Here is a 16,071-nt window from a genome sequence, read left to right as displayed (position 1 = left end):
TACGATTCATAACAGTAGCAACATTACAGTTATGAAGTAGCAACAAAAATAATTTTATGGTTGGGTCACAACATGAGGAACTGTATTTAAAGGGCCAGAAGGTTGAGAACCACTGGGGTAAAATGTCAGCTTGGGGAAGGGGATATATACCCCATAGCAGGTGGGAAGGGGAAGAAATGAGAAGCCCAAACAGGCAGTTTCCAAGTAATTTTATTCAGAATTTTGTTTCCTGAATCAATAAATACTATACAAAACAATGTAAAAATGGCTACTATTTTTTCTCCCCTGCTCCCCCCACATGGGGACAATCCCCTGGGCCACCTAACTCAAGGGTTCTCCCTCCAGATTTGGTCCAGTAAATGAGGTTGAGTGACATAGCCCCCTTGAAGAATCATTTTCAGAGGAATTTGGCTGGAGCAGGGAGTCTCGGGTTTGGAGGTTGACTAGGTTAGGGAAGTGGATTAGTGTTTTTGGGAGAAGAGACGGCGCCTGGGGCATGAGCCTACCCCAAAGAAAAGGGTATCTAAATTGTTCACGGTTCCTTCTTTGCCTCAAAAAGTGACATTTATTCAAAGGGAAAAAAAGAAAAAAGAAAAAAAATTGACAAGATGTCCATCCCTTGGCTCCCTTCCCTCCCCCCTCCTGCTCCTCCTCAGCCTGCCAAGGACTGAGAACCCTGGCTGGGATGAGGCAGCAGGCCAGCCCCTCTCAGATGAGGTCAGCAACATTGAGGGGCATCTCCTCGATGGAGGTGTTGTAGAAGGTCTCAATGTCTCGAAGAGTCCTCTTGTCTTCCTCTGTCACCATATTAATAGCCACACCCTTACGGCCAAAACGTCCACCCCGACCGATTCTGGAAAAGAAGGACACCTTAGGATACACGGGGACACAGTAAAGAGAAAACAAGCTTCAGCCCAGCGAGGACTGGGCATGAGGGGCTGGGCAAACACTCACCTGTGAATATAGTTTTCCCTGTTGGTGGGAAGGTCATAGTTGATGACTAAAGAAACCTGCTGCACATCAATGCCTCTGGCCTATGGCGAGGAAATAAGACAGCTTCAGCACGTGCGTGAGAAGAGGGCATAAGCCACCCAGAAGGAACTTGGGACTTTAGTATACATGTAGGCAGCCAAAGGAAGGCCAAGGAAATGATGCAGCACCTCCCCTGAAAACCTGAGGCATGCCAGATTCTATTCCAAGTTGCTACTTTCCTGAAGAGGGGCACTGTTAGTCCCCTTGGAGAGGGAATCACCTTGGTTTCTCCCTTCTGTTTTGTCTAAATGCCCCCCTTACTTACCAGCAGGTCAGTGGTAATCAATACTCTACTAGAGCCAGAGCGGAACTCCCTCATGATTACATCTCGTTCCTTTTGGTCCATATCGCCATGCTAGGATGGGAAAGAGGAGGGTAGGCATATTGGTTCTGCAAACTGGCTTAAGTGGGCTACTGACCCATACACACGGCTGGTCGGTAAGAGGGGCAATCTCACCATGGCAGAGACGGTGAAGTCTCGGGCGTGCATCTTCTCAGTGAGCCAGTCAACCTTTCTTCGCGTGTTGATGAAGATGACTGCCTGGGTGATGGTGAGGGTTTCATATAAGTCACACAATGTGTCCAGCTTCCACTCCTGGGGGTGAAGTCGGGGAAGAAAAATCAGTCAGGGGGCTATACCCAACAACTTACTACCAGGTCCGCCTCCTGCACTGGGCCCCACCTCTCTTTCCACATTGATGTAGAATTGACGGATACCCTCCAGAGTCAACTCTTCCTTCTTGACAAGAATCCGAATGGGGTCCCTCATGAACTTCTTGGTCACCTCAAGCACATCGGAAGGCATTGTAGCCGACAGCAATACTACCTAAGGGGGAAAAAATAGCAAGTCTAGGATAGGAGCTACTCCATGCCACCTAAAACAAGCTAGTGCATAAAAAGGCTTGAGACTAGAATTCTCTGGGGTTGGGGTGGTAGAACAAGAATGAGGTGCCAGAGAATTCTAGTCTCAAGGTGCCAATCTATGAAGGATCAGCCATAAAGGCAAGACTAAATGTCTCTCACCTGGGTGTTGCTGTTGAGCTTTTGGAATATGTCATAGATCTGGTCCTTGAACCCACGGCTTAACATTTCATCAGCTTCATCCAGTACAAACATCTTGATGTATTTGGGAGCTACAGAATGGGGGGAGGGAGGGAAAGACAAGTGGTAATGAGGAAAACGCGATATATGCTTAACTCTCCCAATGAAGAACCAGAAATGGATAGGTGGTCTGCTCTCAGAATTCAAATTCTTATCCTTTGCCAGGGACCCCCCTTGCCAGGCCAGACAATAGCCCTGGGAAGTAGAACACTACCTGGGCTGAGACAGGGAAGCCAGGCTCAGATGACACGCATGGGGTTCATCATAGAGCAACTCTTTCAGGGGAAAACGAGCTATACTGGCAACAAGACTGTGGCCAGTGGAAAGACTGGGAAAGAATGCAGAAGAGGCAAGTGACCTAGAGGACCAGAAAATTAAGATACTCACACAGGTATCTGCGATTAAGCATGTCAAACACACGTCCTGGGGTGCCCACGATGATATGGGGAGCTTCCATCTGCAGCTTCTGCACCTCTGCACGCACGTTGGTACCACCAATGCAGGCATGGCAGGAGGCACCCATGTAATCTCCTAAAGCCATGACTACCTTCTGTATCTGAACCCAGAAAAAGACAGGTGCTCATATATTATTATTAGCTACAACTGTGCCAGGCTCCATTTTAAGTGCTTCTCATGTTTTATTTTTTTCCAACTTATACGCACTATTATTAAAACTCACTTTTCAGGCGAGAAACAGGCAGGTTAAATGCATCTAAGATCACACTGACAGTTAAATGGCAGAGACTCAGGATTTGAACATTCTGGCTCCTGAGAATACACGATTCACAGTAACTGCCCTCTGAAATAATTCCAACATTACCATACTAGATCCCCACCCAATTTTCTGAAAGCAAACAGTGACCCACTTATTCTCATAGCACCCAGTTTTATGTGCAGAATAACATATATCCACGCCACTAGAACTGTTAGGTGGCATGTTCACTCTTAATGGAGTTGTGCTAGAACTACCTGCTTACTGTTAATCTACAAGTTACTAGAGCAATCACAGCTCCACAAACTTTAAAATTATACCCCTAAGCCTGTTAATATTAGTAATTTACTTATGAGACCAGTGTTTCTGATCTTTTCTCCTCCAAGACTTAGCAATTATCATTTTATGTGCCTCAGGCATGAAACAGCTCTGGCCACCGACACAGGCATCAAGCTAGGATGAACTAAGGACTGTACATCTGCTTTGCCCCTGACTGATATAAGAGCAACACCACCAATCAGGTGTCTCCTTGCCCATTGCCAGGGGGTTTGTGCATAAAACAGCTGCCAGACTTGCTCAGCCAGCTAGGCTCCACCCAGGAGCCTTCCCATTTGACTCAGGAAATGGGAGGAGGAAATGATGTTTATTGGGTTTGGGTAGATACCTCACTTCTTCCAAGGTGGTTGTGGTAGTGGTAGTGGTTGGGGAGCATACTCAAGATTTTTGGATTGTGCTAATTATTTCTAAATCAGTCTTTCAGGGGAGGAGAAATAAACTACACGCTCACCTGCTGTGCCAATTCTCTAGTAGGTGCCAGGACCAAGGCCTGAGTGGCCTTTAGATCCAATTCAATCTGTTGCAGAATCGATATGGCAAAAGTGGCTGTTTTTCCTGTCCCAGATTGGGCTTGAGCGATCACATCATAACCTAAAATCAGGAGAAAAACTCGCTATGGTAGAGAGCATACACTCTGGGATCATGAGACATTCAAGGCCTTGCAAAACACTATCAGTAAGCACCGAAGAGAGCTATGTGCCAAGCACAAAGCACTTCAGACTTTATTCTACCACAACCAGTACTCTAATGGGAACAGATCTGGTTAACTCATTTAGTACTGCATTTGAAATAGGCTAGAAATATAGCTGCAAAGAGAAAGTTATGAGCTGGCTAAAATACTACCCCTCTTAAAGCACAGACCAAAAGCCAACCTAGTGTAAATAAAGGAGTTATTTAGTCCCTGGCTAATGAGACAAGCACTACCAAACACGTGCAACTCGACCCAGGGACAGTTCAGAATACGTTCTGGAGCAGAGATCTTACCCTTGATACAAGGAAGAATGGCTCGCTGCTGGATGGCAGAGGGCTTCTCAAAACCATAGGCGTAGATGCCACGGAGGAGGGACTCTGAGAGGTTCATGTCATCAAAGCTGTCAACGATCTCATTCCAGTTACTCTGTAGGATGGAAAGGGATTAAAGTAGTATAAACAGGGCTCTACACTGGGGCAAATAGGACCTTGTGCCCTCAAAGCTTCAGAGTCAACAACCTCCTACCACCCCCTCCAGGGAAGGCAGATGGTTTTACACTGCCTAGGAAATCACTCTAGGGACCAGTCCACTTGAAAACTGTGAGGCTGGTGCTTGTAGAAGGGATAACAGGACCAACTTGAATGACATTTCACACATATTCTCAGGGACACAAATATTTTAAACAAATTATATATAAAAATTAAGACTCCCAGTGAGAAGAGCTTAACTACTCAGAGTTAGGCTATGCATTAAAGATGAATCCCGGGGTATGGTCCAGAAACCAGGGGACACTACCGCTCCCCGAAACGAAGGATAATGGTGATAGGGCTGTTCTCACCTCGATGACGCCTTCAGGCTCCATTCCATCGGGGCCATTGTCTCTGGATCTGTTCGTTTAAAATATGAGTATACTGACTGAGGCACCAGACAAATCTTGGTAGCCGGCTCTTCCTACCAGCAACCCACCTTGCACGATGCCATCTTCGCTCCCTAACCCAACCCCTACTAGTTCCTAGAGACACAGCAGTTACATCTGTAACTGATTCAGGCCTCTGCCCCTTCCCAGGAGGGGCTCAGGGCATGCCATTCCGACACGATGGGCTAACTCGCCTAGAAAAACCCGGAGGCCTGGAGGTGGTGGTTGCCGCCGGGCCCACGTGCTTCGGGCCGGGCCGCTCCGAGGCCAAGCTGGTGCACCTCCCACCACCGCCCCGACGATCCGGAAGTCCCGCCCTTCACCTCCCAGTAGAGTAGGACATCCCCTTCCCCCCACGTCACTGCGTTGGCGCCCTCCCCCACCCCCTGCAGCCATCTCCCCCTCCCTCGCGGTGCCCGGATGTGGGAGGCCGCGGGCGGTGGCGGCCTCGCGCACAATGAGCCCCAGCCGAGCTAGCTAATGGGGAGATTGCACAACACTTAAAGGCGAAGCGGGCTGGGGGAGGGGAGGACATCAGGCCGCCATGTGCTCGCTCCCTCGACCACCCGGCGGCGTAACCCCCCCACCATGGAACCACCCACACCCTGCCCACCCCCGTCGCGAAATGGCGTCGCCCTCCCCATACCTCAGGGCGCTCACCCCCGAAGGAAAGTGGACCTGCCCACCCGCAGTTTGCCAATTGCCCGGCTTGTGCGGCAAAATGGACCCGCCCGCCCGGTGCCGGGTGGGCTCCTGGCGGCTCACGCGGCTGCTCCCCGGGCTGAGGCTCAATCCGGGCCGCCAAGAAAACCAGCACTGAACGGCCGGCTGCTTTCCCCCGACCGGTGTCTCAACGCGACGCCACGACTGGACTGAGGACCCAGGCCCTCCCCCGCCTTGGCCAGTGGTTCCGCCAGAATCCGGCGGAATCCAGCGCGCGCCAGACCTCCCTCCGGCAGAAGCCACCGGGCCGCCCGGCTCCGGGCCACGCGCGGCGGCGACCGCCTCCGCCTCCCTTTCTCACGCTGGGTCGCGACCTCGCGCCGCCACTCCGCGCCAGGGCTCGGCACCGTCTCGGGTCGAGGCCTAACAAACCTCGCACTCCAGGCCCCGACAGCCAGGCGGTGTTCGCCCTCCGCCGTGGATCCGCCCCGTCCCCCCCAGGACCGGTCTTCCTGGCTTGGTTCCCCGCACCGTGGGCCTCAGCTCTCCCCACCCCACCGCGGGGGCCTCGGAAGGGAACGGCAGGGTAAGTAGCCCCCAGCTCGAGCAAATGCCTTCCTTACCGGGGATCTTGACTCGCAGACATGATCCTTAGAAACTAGGGCGGAGTGCCCGCCTATCGACAACTTATAGAGCGCCCGACCCCGCCCCAGCCATCGCATTGGCTTGGCCGCCTGGGCCCCGCCTGCCGGCCTTTAGCAACTCGGCGTGACGTTAGTTTGTAGGCGCTCTGGCACGTAGCCACCATTGGGTAATTGGAGCGCCTATCAAGTTGGTGACCCGCCCCACAGCCTCATTGGCTACTGGGCCCGCCCTTCTCACCGGCACGGAAGTGACATCCAGGACTCTGGCCTCGAGGCCAGGCAGCCATCTTGGGGCCCTGCACCTCTACACGTGCGGAGGTGCTAGTGCCTGTCATGTGGCCTCGTAGACCCTATCATGAAAAGGGGGCGAGGTTTCTGCCTCCAGGGACTTCCGGGCTCCCGGGACTACCACTTCCCTTTGCCTTCTGCCCCAGGTGTTCTCTGGACCCGTATTTTGTTCTCCAGCAGAGACTGGACAAACCGGATGTGTTCCAAGTGCGCAGGGAGGATGGGATCAGGAGCCGTACCCTGGCGGCTGGGAGGGCCCCCCTGGCTGGAGGGGGAGGGATGGGATAACTGACTTCCGGGCTTAAGAGCATTGGGGTTGCTGTCTGGAATCCTGGCTGGCTCCCTTCCCTTCAGTGTCCTGTCCCCCAACTTTAGGACCTCTCAGGCTCCCCTATTTTTGAGGATTACCTATGCTCCTTCTTCCATCCTTTGCTCCTCTGGGTGGGGGTTCTTTGTGGTGACTAAGACGTGGTGCTGGCACTGTCTGAGCCAGGGATGGCAAACTGGCCCCTTCAGTCTCAAGACCCACAAAAGGGTCGCTGACAGCACCAGCTGGAGGAAAGCCTGAGGTAGGGCATATCCCTTAAGGAAGACCACCACTATGTATCTCCAAAGGATCCTTTATTGACCAGAGCAGGACCGTGGCGTTTATATATATATGTAAAAAAAAGTCTGAAGATCTGGCAGGCAGGAATCCCTTTGCCCGCCCGCCACCCCAGCAGATTTCCCTGGGCCCACCCACACACATGGAAGGAGGATCACTGCCCCACCCAGGCCACAACAGTCCCCTGCAGAGGAGGGAAAAAGGGGCTTTTCCACGGCCACCCCCTGATGTCAGAAAACAACAAGTATTCTCTCAAAGAAAAAAAAAATACAGAAATCAAAACATTTAAATATGAAAAACCAAAGGGAATTGGGTGGGAGAGGCAGGAGAGGAAAGGAATTGAAATTTCTTGGGAAGAAGGGCCTCCCATGTCCCCCTGCCCATTAACGAATGGGCTTGAGGCCTGGGATACGAGGCTCACACAGTGAGTTTGCAGTGACACAGCTCCTTGTAGATCTGCCGACGAAGTTTGGGCATGTCCTGCTGGGTGAAGCTGAATGGCTGAGACAGGGCCAGGTGCTTGCAGTACTAGGTGTTAACAAAGCAGGCCATGAGAACCACCTCCTGAGTATCGCCCTAAGTCAGGACCTGTGCTACACATTTCATATGACATGTATCTCATTTGATCTCTCAGAGAACATTTCACAAATAGAAGAATCCAAGGCCCTACAGCCTGGGACTCAGAAAAAGTCTGACTCTAAATCCAAGATGCTTATCTGGCACATGACATACCTATTATTAAGAAGAAAACACTTTGCAATGGGGGTGAGAAAGCAGGTATGTGCCAGAGACCAAGGATGAGGCCAATGTGGGATGTGAAGCCAGAAAAGAACCAATGAAACCAGGATTCCTGCATTCTAACACACAAGATTACTCCCTGCTCCACAAGTGGCTGTGAAACAAATAAGGGATGTAGAAGAGCCTCCCATCTCCCTCCCAACCCTTTAATCCAACTGTCATCCGCTTACCTGCAACACAAAGGCGCCACAATCACTGTCATTATTCTGCCTGGCCACGTTCTAGAGAACAGAAAGAAGGTAGGGCCTTTACCTGGTGACTGCTACGGATGTGACTTCAACTTCTGCCTCCTACCACTATCCCCATCATTAACTCCATGCCCCTTCCTCTAGAAACTTACCATTTTGAAGTAACCTTTCCAACCTTGATGGAAATCCAGCCGGTCTTTCTTCACTGCCTCTGCCTGTAGATACTTGGCAATATGCTGTGCAGATGGAGAAACAGAAGAAGTTGAACTCATGGTGTGGTGGTCAGGCACCAAGCCCAGGTTGCTTCTCCAGAGACCCGCCTTTCTGCCTGGAATGCCTTGCCACTGGATGTCCTTCCCAATTCTACCCATCTGTCCCCTTCCCTCACAAACCTTAGGGCAGCGGCGGTTTAGGGTGCGCTGCGAGTCAAAATAGGTGATGGTGCGTCGCCTCACATCAACAGAGATGAGGGACCAATGCACCTCCAGGTGGATGGGAATTAGCAGCAGCTCCTTATTAAAGATGTCCACCTAAGGAGTCAGTGTCAGAGATCAGATAAGACAGCACATGAGTCCTGCCTACTGCCATGAGGTTCTAAAGAATGGAGAACCTGGCTGGCATGGCTCAATGGTTGAGTGTCGACCTATGAACCAGGAGGTCACAGTTCAATTCCCGGTCAGGACACATGCCCACCTTGCAGGCTCAGTCCCTAGTGGGGGGGCATGTAGGAGGCAGCTGACCGATGATTCTCTCATCATTGATGTTTCTCCCTCCCTCTTCTTTCCTCTCTGAAATCAATAAAAAGATATTAAATTTAAAGAAAAGAAAAAGAAAAAGAATGGAGGAACAGGCGAGGAGCCACATGGGGGAACACAAGACTGTCCCTGGAGTGTGAGGCAAGGCTCAACATCTGATGTCTAGATTCTTGGCTTAGGGAGGAAAGCAAGACAGAGAAAGTGGTATCAGAACAAACACTCAGCAGCCCAGAATGGCCAGTTATTTTTCACATGTTAAAGGTACAAGTGCTTAGTAGCTAAACACCCAGGCTCAGGGTTCTAGAACCAGACTGCCAGGGTTCAAATCCACTTCTCCATTTACTAGCTTGTGACCTTGGCAAGCTACTTAATATTCCCTCTGTCCCATAATAATAGCATAATAATAGCAGCAAGTGAATATTTAAACGGGAATTATTGGCGAATGCAGCTGTAAGGTATGTTGTAGTGCAAAATTGCGAAGCCTTCAATCAAAACCAATGTTTCATGACATCTGTCATTTTTTAGGTTAATTTAATTATTATGAATTATAACTATTTTTCTAATTTCATCCGCTGATCGAAATCAATTGTTTTATTTCAGTTGAATATCAACCCATTGTAAAAGATGAAAAAAAGAGAGTTTTCAAGCAAAGATCGAGTTGCGATTGTCCAGTTCTTGATGCATCAAAAGAAAAAGGAAAAGTTGCAGAAAGGTGCAATTACATTAGCTGCAAAACAATTTAAGTGCAACAGAATGACCATATCAAGAATTTGGAGCCATAACCGGTTTGGCTCAGTGGATAGAGCGTCAATCTGTGGACTGAAAGGTCCCAGGTTCGATTTCGGTCAAGGGCATATACCTGGGTTACGGGCACATCCCCAGTAGGAGGTGTGCAGGAGGCGGCTGATCTATGTTTCTCTCTCATCGATGTTTCTAACTATCTTTCTCCCTTCCTCTCTGTAAAAATCAATAAAATATATTTAAAAAAAGAAAAGAATTTGGAAACGTGCTTCCAAAAATAATTTTCAAGGAGAATCTTATGCTAATGTTGATTCTTTGAAAAAACAAAACTGGACATAAATGCAAAGATTATGGAGAAAAACCTGAAAAACTTAGACATATTCCTCTTAGCAGAAGAGGCACCACATTAGCCTTTGATAATATTTCTCCCGAAATACTGGATAATACGTTTCTGTCACTTCAAAAGTTATGCTGGAAGCAATGAAGAACGATGGCTCCAATAATTTTAAGCTCATGCATACAGGGAAAGCAAAGCTTCGCAGCCGAGGGATCCTACCTACAAGTTTAAAATGCAGTAACGAAATTATTGAAAAATCCAGAAACTATCTGAACACTCAAAATAAAAGTCAGGAGTACTATTTTTAAATTATTGTTTAATGTAATATAGTTTTTTGATAATAAATGTTGCGTTCTGTATTTTCTTTTGCTACTATTATGGGACAAATTATATTCATTAACTGCTACTATTATTATGGGATGGGGGAGTAACTCTTTATACCTCAGTTCCCTTATCTGGGGTGAAATAACAGCACCTATCTCACCTATTTGTTATGAGGATTAAACTAAATATCCATAATGCACTAAGAACAATGTATGGCACCTAGTAAATGTTCATCAGTTAACACAACAATCCTTCAAGGATGTTCTGTTCAACCGAACGACGAGATAACTGCAGCTTGAAAAAGTGAAGTAACTCGCCCGAGGTCATAGAAAAAATGTAGAGGTGGGACTCAAATACAGGCAGATAATACTTTCCCCGTAACAGGCATCATCCTTGACTTCCCTCTTTTCTTCACTTCCGACATCCAATCTGTCAGAAAGTCCTATTGGTTCTACTTACAAAACTTTATCCTAGATAAAACTACTTCTATTTCTACCATTACCACACTGCTCCGTTTCTCACGTGGGCTTCTGTGCTACTCTCTAAGTTAAGCTGCCTGCTTCCACTCTTGCTCCCTTTCATCTCATCATTGAAATAAGAGTTCAAAACATGAAGCACTTCACAGCCTGCTTAAAACTCTTCGATGGGTTCTCAGTATACATGGAATAAAATCTACCCTATCCTCCATGCCTTACATGATCTATTCTCTAACCAAATTTTGTATCATTTTCCCTTGCTGTTTCAACCACACAGGCCCTGGTCCTCAAATGTTCTCTCTCACTCTGTGTCCCATGTACTTGCTGTTCCCTTTGCCTAGAACACTTCCCCCAAATCTGCACTTGGCTGGCTCATCAAGTCCCACTAACGGAGGCCTTCCCAGATAACCCAATATGAAGTTCCCACTTCCCACGCTACTACATTGCTCTGTTTTAATCTGTTTATAGCATTTAGCACCAGCTGAAACTTAACTTGCTTATTTATTCTCACCCTATAAAGGCAATGAAGTTTTCCTTAACACTGTATCCTCAGTGCCTGGAATGGTACCTAGCACACAGAAGACATTTGATAAATATTGAAAGATTGAATGAACAGGTTGAGGAAAGAGTTCATAAAAATAGAACTCTAATTCTTTAAAGGCAAGGTGTTAACATAAGTAGATGTAAATTCATAACTCACGTTTTTGGTCCACCTTTTCACCCCATCATAACCCTTGGTGCGGAGTTTATCGTAAAAGAAACTGTTGAAGAAATGCACCTGTGCCAATGATAGAAAAGAGCTGGATGGAATTAAAAACCTCAGGCCTCCAGTGTCCTCTCCTTTCACCATGGCTCTAAAGACTGCTTTCAACAACCTGTACCCCAATTGCCAGAGAGAGAAAAACCCCCAAACATGTTTGTAACTTTATCTTAGAGCTTCCTATCCCAATTTGTGGGTTAGCCATAGGGGAAAAACACTAAAGACTGGGGGAAAGAAATAGACTTGTTAAATTCAGGACCAAGACTATAGATTTGAATTTAACAGATTACCTTCTACCCAGAAACTAGGACCCTCTTTATGTAAAATGGGAGATGAAAGGGACTGAAAAGCTGCTCAGAACTGTGGAAATTCCCCTGGGAACTGAAGTACCTGGTTAGGCCTACCTTTTCAGGGACTGTGTCCATGACCAGGTCTCCGTACATGTTCATCACCTGGGGAGAAGATGGGAGGCAACTTGCCATGGAGGGTGTGATATGGGTACAGGGGTCTTCCCATGAAGAGGGCCCCAGACACCCTGCTCCCTCTTGGGCCTGTTTCTCTCCTCCTCACCTGGTCATTGAGCCAGTTCTGTCCATACAAGGTCCCCAAGTCATCCATGGTCAGCACATGCCGCTTATAAGCCACTCGGAAGCCCCTCACCATGGCATTGCCTGGCATCCGCTGGTAGGACTGGATCAGCTGTAGCACCAGGCCCTTCCTGAGTAGGCCAAGGATGGAGTCACTCAAAAGACAAGGGGGCTAGGGCACACAGAAGTCCCTTCTGTTGTCTAGGATAAGAGTCTAATCTTCCCCCCTTTTCTGGGTCATGGGTCCCTTTTGAGACCTGCTAAAGGCCCACTCCTCAGAAAGAAGCACATGAATAGTCAGGTATACACAGCATTTCAGGATTCCAGGTAAAGACCCTCCCAGGCACTTTGCCTGCACATTACCCTGCTTTAGTTCTAGCTTCCTCCTCCTTCCCAAGTACATCCCTCTGACGGAAAAAGCAGCGTTCTCTGCCCACCCCCTAAATCCCAGCCCTCTTCTAAAGGGCATCGCTTTGATGCCTCACCTGGAAGGCGTAGAAAACTCCTGCTGGAAAATGTCCTCCAATTTCTCTACTACCTCATCAGTGCTAAGGGGGATGAGGCTGCCGTAAGTTTGAAGGAATTCATCTAAGATGCCTGAATGCAGGAGGGAAAGAGTCTAGGGTAAGACTTCCAGACTCTGACCTAGGAGTCTGTTAGGGAAAGAGACTAGGTCCCCTAGGGTTCCTTACTCTGCACGCAGGTCACATGCTCCTCCCGTAGGGGGCTATGCTGGCCAGTTTTCTCCCCCGGCCGCTCTGCCTCTTCTGCAGTGTCCACATCTGAGCCCTGAAAAAGCTCCTGGGCCACATGGTCCCCGATGCTGCACACATTACTGATGAGGATGCTGGCATCAGGGGGTGCCAGACTTCGGTCCCCTTCTGGCCCAGATGGTCCTCCAAAGCCGTTGGGCAGGGTACAAGAGAGGAGGCCTGTAGGGCAGGGGAACAGGATGGGGATGAAAAACTGGTTCAGATCAAAGGACAATGGGAAGTCAATATAAACTCTTAAGGAGAACCTAAAGCATGAGATAAGCATGTCCAAGAGGTTATATAGGGATAGAGAGGAAGAGTTACTAGTTAACCTTTGAACTATGTGGGGGTTAAGGAGACTACATTCCCCTCACACATGTATAACTTTTAACTCCCCCCAAAACTCAGCTGTCCCATAGTATCTATGGGGGATTGATTCCAGGATCCCTGTGGATACTAAAATTCACATATGCTCAAACCCCTTATGTAAAATGGTAGAGCACAATGCATATAATCAGGCTTTTGCATCTGTGGATTCCCAACTGCGTACTGAAAATAGTCTCTGAACTCTAGCCGTTAGCTCAGTGGTTAGAGCATAGGCTTGAGGACTGAAGGGTTGTGGTTTGATTCCGGTCAAGAGCACTTAATTCGATTGCAGAGGCAAATTCAGCTCCAGGACCCGGTTGGGGGGCACAAGTGGGAGGCAGCCAATCAATATGTCTCTCTCACATTGATGTTTCTGTCTCTCCCTCTCCCTTTCATTCTCTCAACAACAAAATTTTTAAAAAAATATCCTCAGGTGAGGATAAACAAAACAAAAAAAGGTCTTTGATTCATGAATGTTTGAATCCCCAGATGTGAAACTCACAGACATGGAGGGCCAACTTCAAATATAAGTGGACTCACACTGTTAAAATCTGTATTAAGGGTTAACCGTACTCATAGGAGAAAAGCAAGACTAGGGAGTCGGAGAGATGCACCTAGCACAGTACCTGACATATATAGCAAAGGCTCTCAATAAATAATTAGTAAAAACACAGCCTAAATTGTTTAGTGTGATTCTCCAAAAGAGAAATATTCTGAATGAGAATGCCACACACAACCATACAGGTGATGTGCACTCCACAGCTCAGAGATCCCATCCCACCACTAGGAGAATGGCACCTCTGGAGATGCACCTGCAGGGCCTTTATCCTCAAAGACTGAATGAAGAAGAGGGATTTCAAGTGGACAAGACTGACCTTTCTAAACCATGTCTCCCCTTTTCATCTCCGCACAGAATGAACACCTATCTAAGGATTCTGTATCCCAGCCTTGACTACCTCCCCTTAGTTCCTTTTGAAAGTGGGGCTTAAGACATTTCACAGCTATTCTGGACACCACCACCACTACCCTCGCCCTCACTCTGCCACCCTACTTTCCTTAGGCCGTTTTCATCACAGCAAGAGGCTCCTGGTTCTCTAGAATCTTAGCCCACCCCAACCCTTCCTCCACCCTATGCCCACCTTACCCGAGTTAGGGTCCAGAGGAGACTTTGGAGTCCACCTTAATCCATCTTCCTCCATGGGGGGCCCAGAGGGCACTGGTGGAGACCCTCTCACCCCATCCTCAGCCATGAGAGCACCTAGCAGACCCAGCCGAGGGGGAGGTGGCCCCCTGGGGGAGTCAAAACGACAGCAGGGGGATGGCACCTGTGGTGTCGCACCCCCTTCCTGGGGTGAAAGATGGTTCTTGGGGTGTGCAAGGCTCCGCCGCCGGCCCCGGTGGCGCCCCCAAATCTTCCAGTGGAATGTCAGCGAGGTGCTTTTTGAGTAGAGCAGCATCTGGAAGGCTCTCATAGCTCTACGACGGCGCTGTGAGCAGGTTTTTCGATGAGTAGGGCGGGGAGGGCGAGGGCGCTGGATGGCTCCCAGCTGACCCCATCTGGGGGGCAGCCTCCAAGCTGCCACTTCGTCTTCCTCATCTTCCTCCTCCTCCTCCTCTTCTTCCTCTTCACTAGCTGAGGCATCAAAAGAAGGCCGAGGGACAGGGAGGCGTCTGGCTGGCACTGTGTTCCCTGACCCAGGATCTGGCCCAAACCCGCCACCTGATTTGAGTCGAGGTTTGGGGGGTGGGGGCCAACGAAGACGCTCTCGCCTAGGGCTTGAGTAAGCTGGAGCTATGCCAGGTCCTGAAGGCTCAGGCCCCCAAGACCCGGTCCCTTGTATAGTCTCTTTCATCTTCCAATAGCCTGTAAAACAAAGGAGTGTCAGAATCTAAACATTCTGTACCTGTACCCCGGATCCTGCCTTTCTTCCTCAACATGCCTGTTCTGGAATCACATGCAAATAAACTAGGATTCAGAGAAATGCAAAACGGGAAGTGGGCGGGGGGGGGTGGGGTGGGGTGGGGGGACAAAACTAACTTCAGATCTTCCTGGTTAACATGGTCCACAAGGGACCCTCTACCAACTGTGCCATCATCTCTCCCCTACCCAGACAGAGGCAAAGGAGAATGGCTAAAGCAGAAGGCCTTAGGGATCTTATTTGGTCAAACCCAAAATTTTCAGGCTCTATTTCGCTGTTTTAATACCACCAGGAGTGGTATTGAAGGATATGGCTCAGCCGGGGAACACTGACATGGTACATGAGAACGCAACTTGCAAAAGGAAACGGTGGTCTAGAGAGGGAAGAAGTGGGGGAGCGGGAGCATGCTCAGACCGCCTCGGGAGGGAACGGGAGGCCGGAGCTGTGGTGCAGGTGGTAGATCTGATGCCAAGGGAAGCATGGCACAGGCAGCCGAAGGAGAGCCAGGGGCTGCCGAAGCACCTGAATCCGGGCGCCGGGGAAAAACGGAGCCGTGCCTGCCAGGCTGGCCCAGCCCCCCCTCCGCGGTCCCCGGGGACCAGAACGCGTCCCAGCAGCGGCACCGTCCTACAGGCTCGGACTCCCGGAGCGCGGGGGCCTGGAGAAACCCCTTCCAGGGCCCCCTGAGCCCGGGTGAGGTGGGAGTGAGGTCCAGGAAGGGCCGGGCAGGGCTGAGGGGGAAGGGCAGGGGCGTCCTCACCGGGAGCTGTGAAGCCGGACTGACGGGCCCGAGGGCGGGCGTCTCCGGCCTCAGGCTTCCCGGCTCATCTCTCCGGTGACGGCGGCGGCCCCGCCACTCCTGCTGTCCTCAGGCGCCGCCGCCTCAATTCAGGCTCCCAACGGCTCTGGGCCGCGCGCCGCCCCGCCGCGGCCGCCTCTCGCTCTGCTTCAGCTTCCACCTCCACCGCCTCCCCCTCCTCCGCCTGTTTCCCCTCCCGCGAGCCCCAGGCCCACCGGCGGTGGCGGCGCACGATTACTACGTCACACGGCGAACAGCGCCGGCGCGGCCCTCGCGCGCCTA

At 49.9% G+C, this 16,071-nt stretch overlaps 2 protein-coding genes, 2 non-coding genes and 1 pseudogene across 4 annotated transcripts; all 5 read right to left on the bottom strand.

The window, feature by feature from the left end:
• Positions 1-192: 192 nt before the first annotated feature.
• On the bottom strand, positions 193-6,185 carry EIF4A1 (eukaryotic translation initiation factor 4A1). The gene is made up of 11 exons (XM_036341429.1): positions 6,075-6,185; positions 4,711-4,759; positions 4,166-4,298; positions 3,633-3,772; positions 2,521-2,689; positions 2,056-2,165; positions 1,715-1,858; positions 1,490-1,627; positions 1,298-1,387; positions 955-1,034; positions 193-853 (listed from the first exon to the last, which is right to left on the bottom strand). Exons 1-11 carry the CDS (start codon positions 6,095-6,097, stop codon positions 709-711), a joined length of 1,221 nt encoding a protein of 406 aa, XP_036197322.1. The 5' UTR covers positions 6,098-6,185; the 3' UTR covers positions 193-708.
• On the bottom strand, positions 1,118-1,259 carry LOC118672543. Its single transcript, XR_004973107.1, has one exon. It is a non-coding gene; the product is annotated as a small nucleolar RNA SNORA67 (small nucleolar RNA).
• LOC118672580 lies at positions 2,266-2,404 on the bottom strand. The gene has a single exon (XR_004973135.1). It is a non-coding gene; the product is annotated as a small nucleolar RNA SNORD10 (small nucleolar RNA).
• Positions 3,249-3,393, bottom strand: LOC118672566 (annotated as a pseudogene).
• Positions 6,186-6,985: 800 nt separating the features above from the next.
• SENP3 (SUMO specific peptidase 3) lies at positions 6,986-16,003 on the bottom strand. Its single transcript, XM_036341428.1, has 11 exons — positions 15,751-16,003; positions 14,216-14,935; positions 12,646-12,885; positions 12,439-12,550; positions 11,937-12,084; positions 11,771-11,818; positions 11,307-11,384; positions 8,366-8,503; positions 8,126-8,209; positions 7,956-8,006; positions 6,986-7,515 (listed from the first exon to the last, which is right to left on the bottom strand). The coding sequence occupies exons 2-11, from the start codon at positions 14,922-14,924 to the stop codon at positions 7,405-7,407; spliced, it is 1,719 nt and encodes a 572-aa protein (XP_036197321.1). The 5' UTR covers positions 14,925-14,935; positions 15,751-16,003; the 3' UTR covers positions 6,986-7,404.
• Positions 16,004-16,071: the final 68 nt, after the last annotated feature.

Source organism: Myotis myotis, unplaced genomic scaffold, assembly GCF_014108235.1.
Source record: "Myotis myotis isolate mMyoMyo1 unplaced genomic scaffold, mMyoMyo1.p scaffold_m19_p_17, whole genome shotgun sequence".
Lineage (NCBI taxonomy): Eukaryota > Metazoa > Chordata > Mammalia > Chiroptera > Vespertilionidae > Myotis > Myotis myotis.
This window is presented reverse-complemented; position numbering and strand designations above follow the sequence as displayed.

Bases quoted from the DNA above. Each gene is read 5' to 3' on its own strand.
- EIF4A1 (XM_036341429.1), bottom strand. From the start codon at position 6,097: ATGTCTGCGAGTCAAGATCCCCG. The intron at 3,773-4,165 runs GTAAGATCTCTG...TCCTGATTTTAG, and splicing joins CATTCTTCCTTGTATCAAGG to GTTATGATGTGATCGCTCAA. The intron at 854-954 runs GTGAGTGTTTGC...CTTCTTTTCCAG, and splicing joins AGGGAAAACTATATTCACAG to AATCGGTCGGGGTGGACGTT.
- SENP3 (XM_036341428.1), bottom strand. From the start codon at position 14,924: ATGAAAGAGACTATACAAGGGACCGGGTCTTGGGGGCCTGAGCCTTCA. The intron at 12,886-14,215 runs GTAAGGTGGGCA...CCTGCCCTACAG, and splicing joins TCCTCTGGACCCTAACTCGG to GCCTCCTCTCTTGTACCCTG. The intron at 12,085-12,438 runs GTGAGGCATCAA...TGGCCTACTCAG, and splicing joins GAGTTTTCTACGCCTTCCAG to GAAGGGCCTGGTGCTACAGC.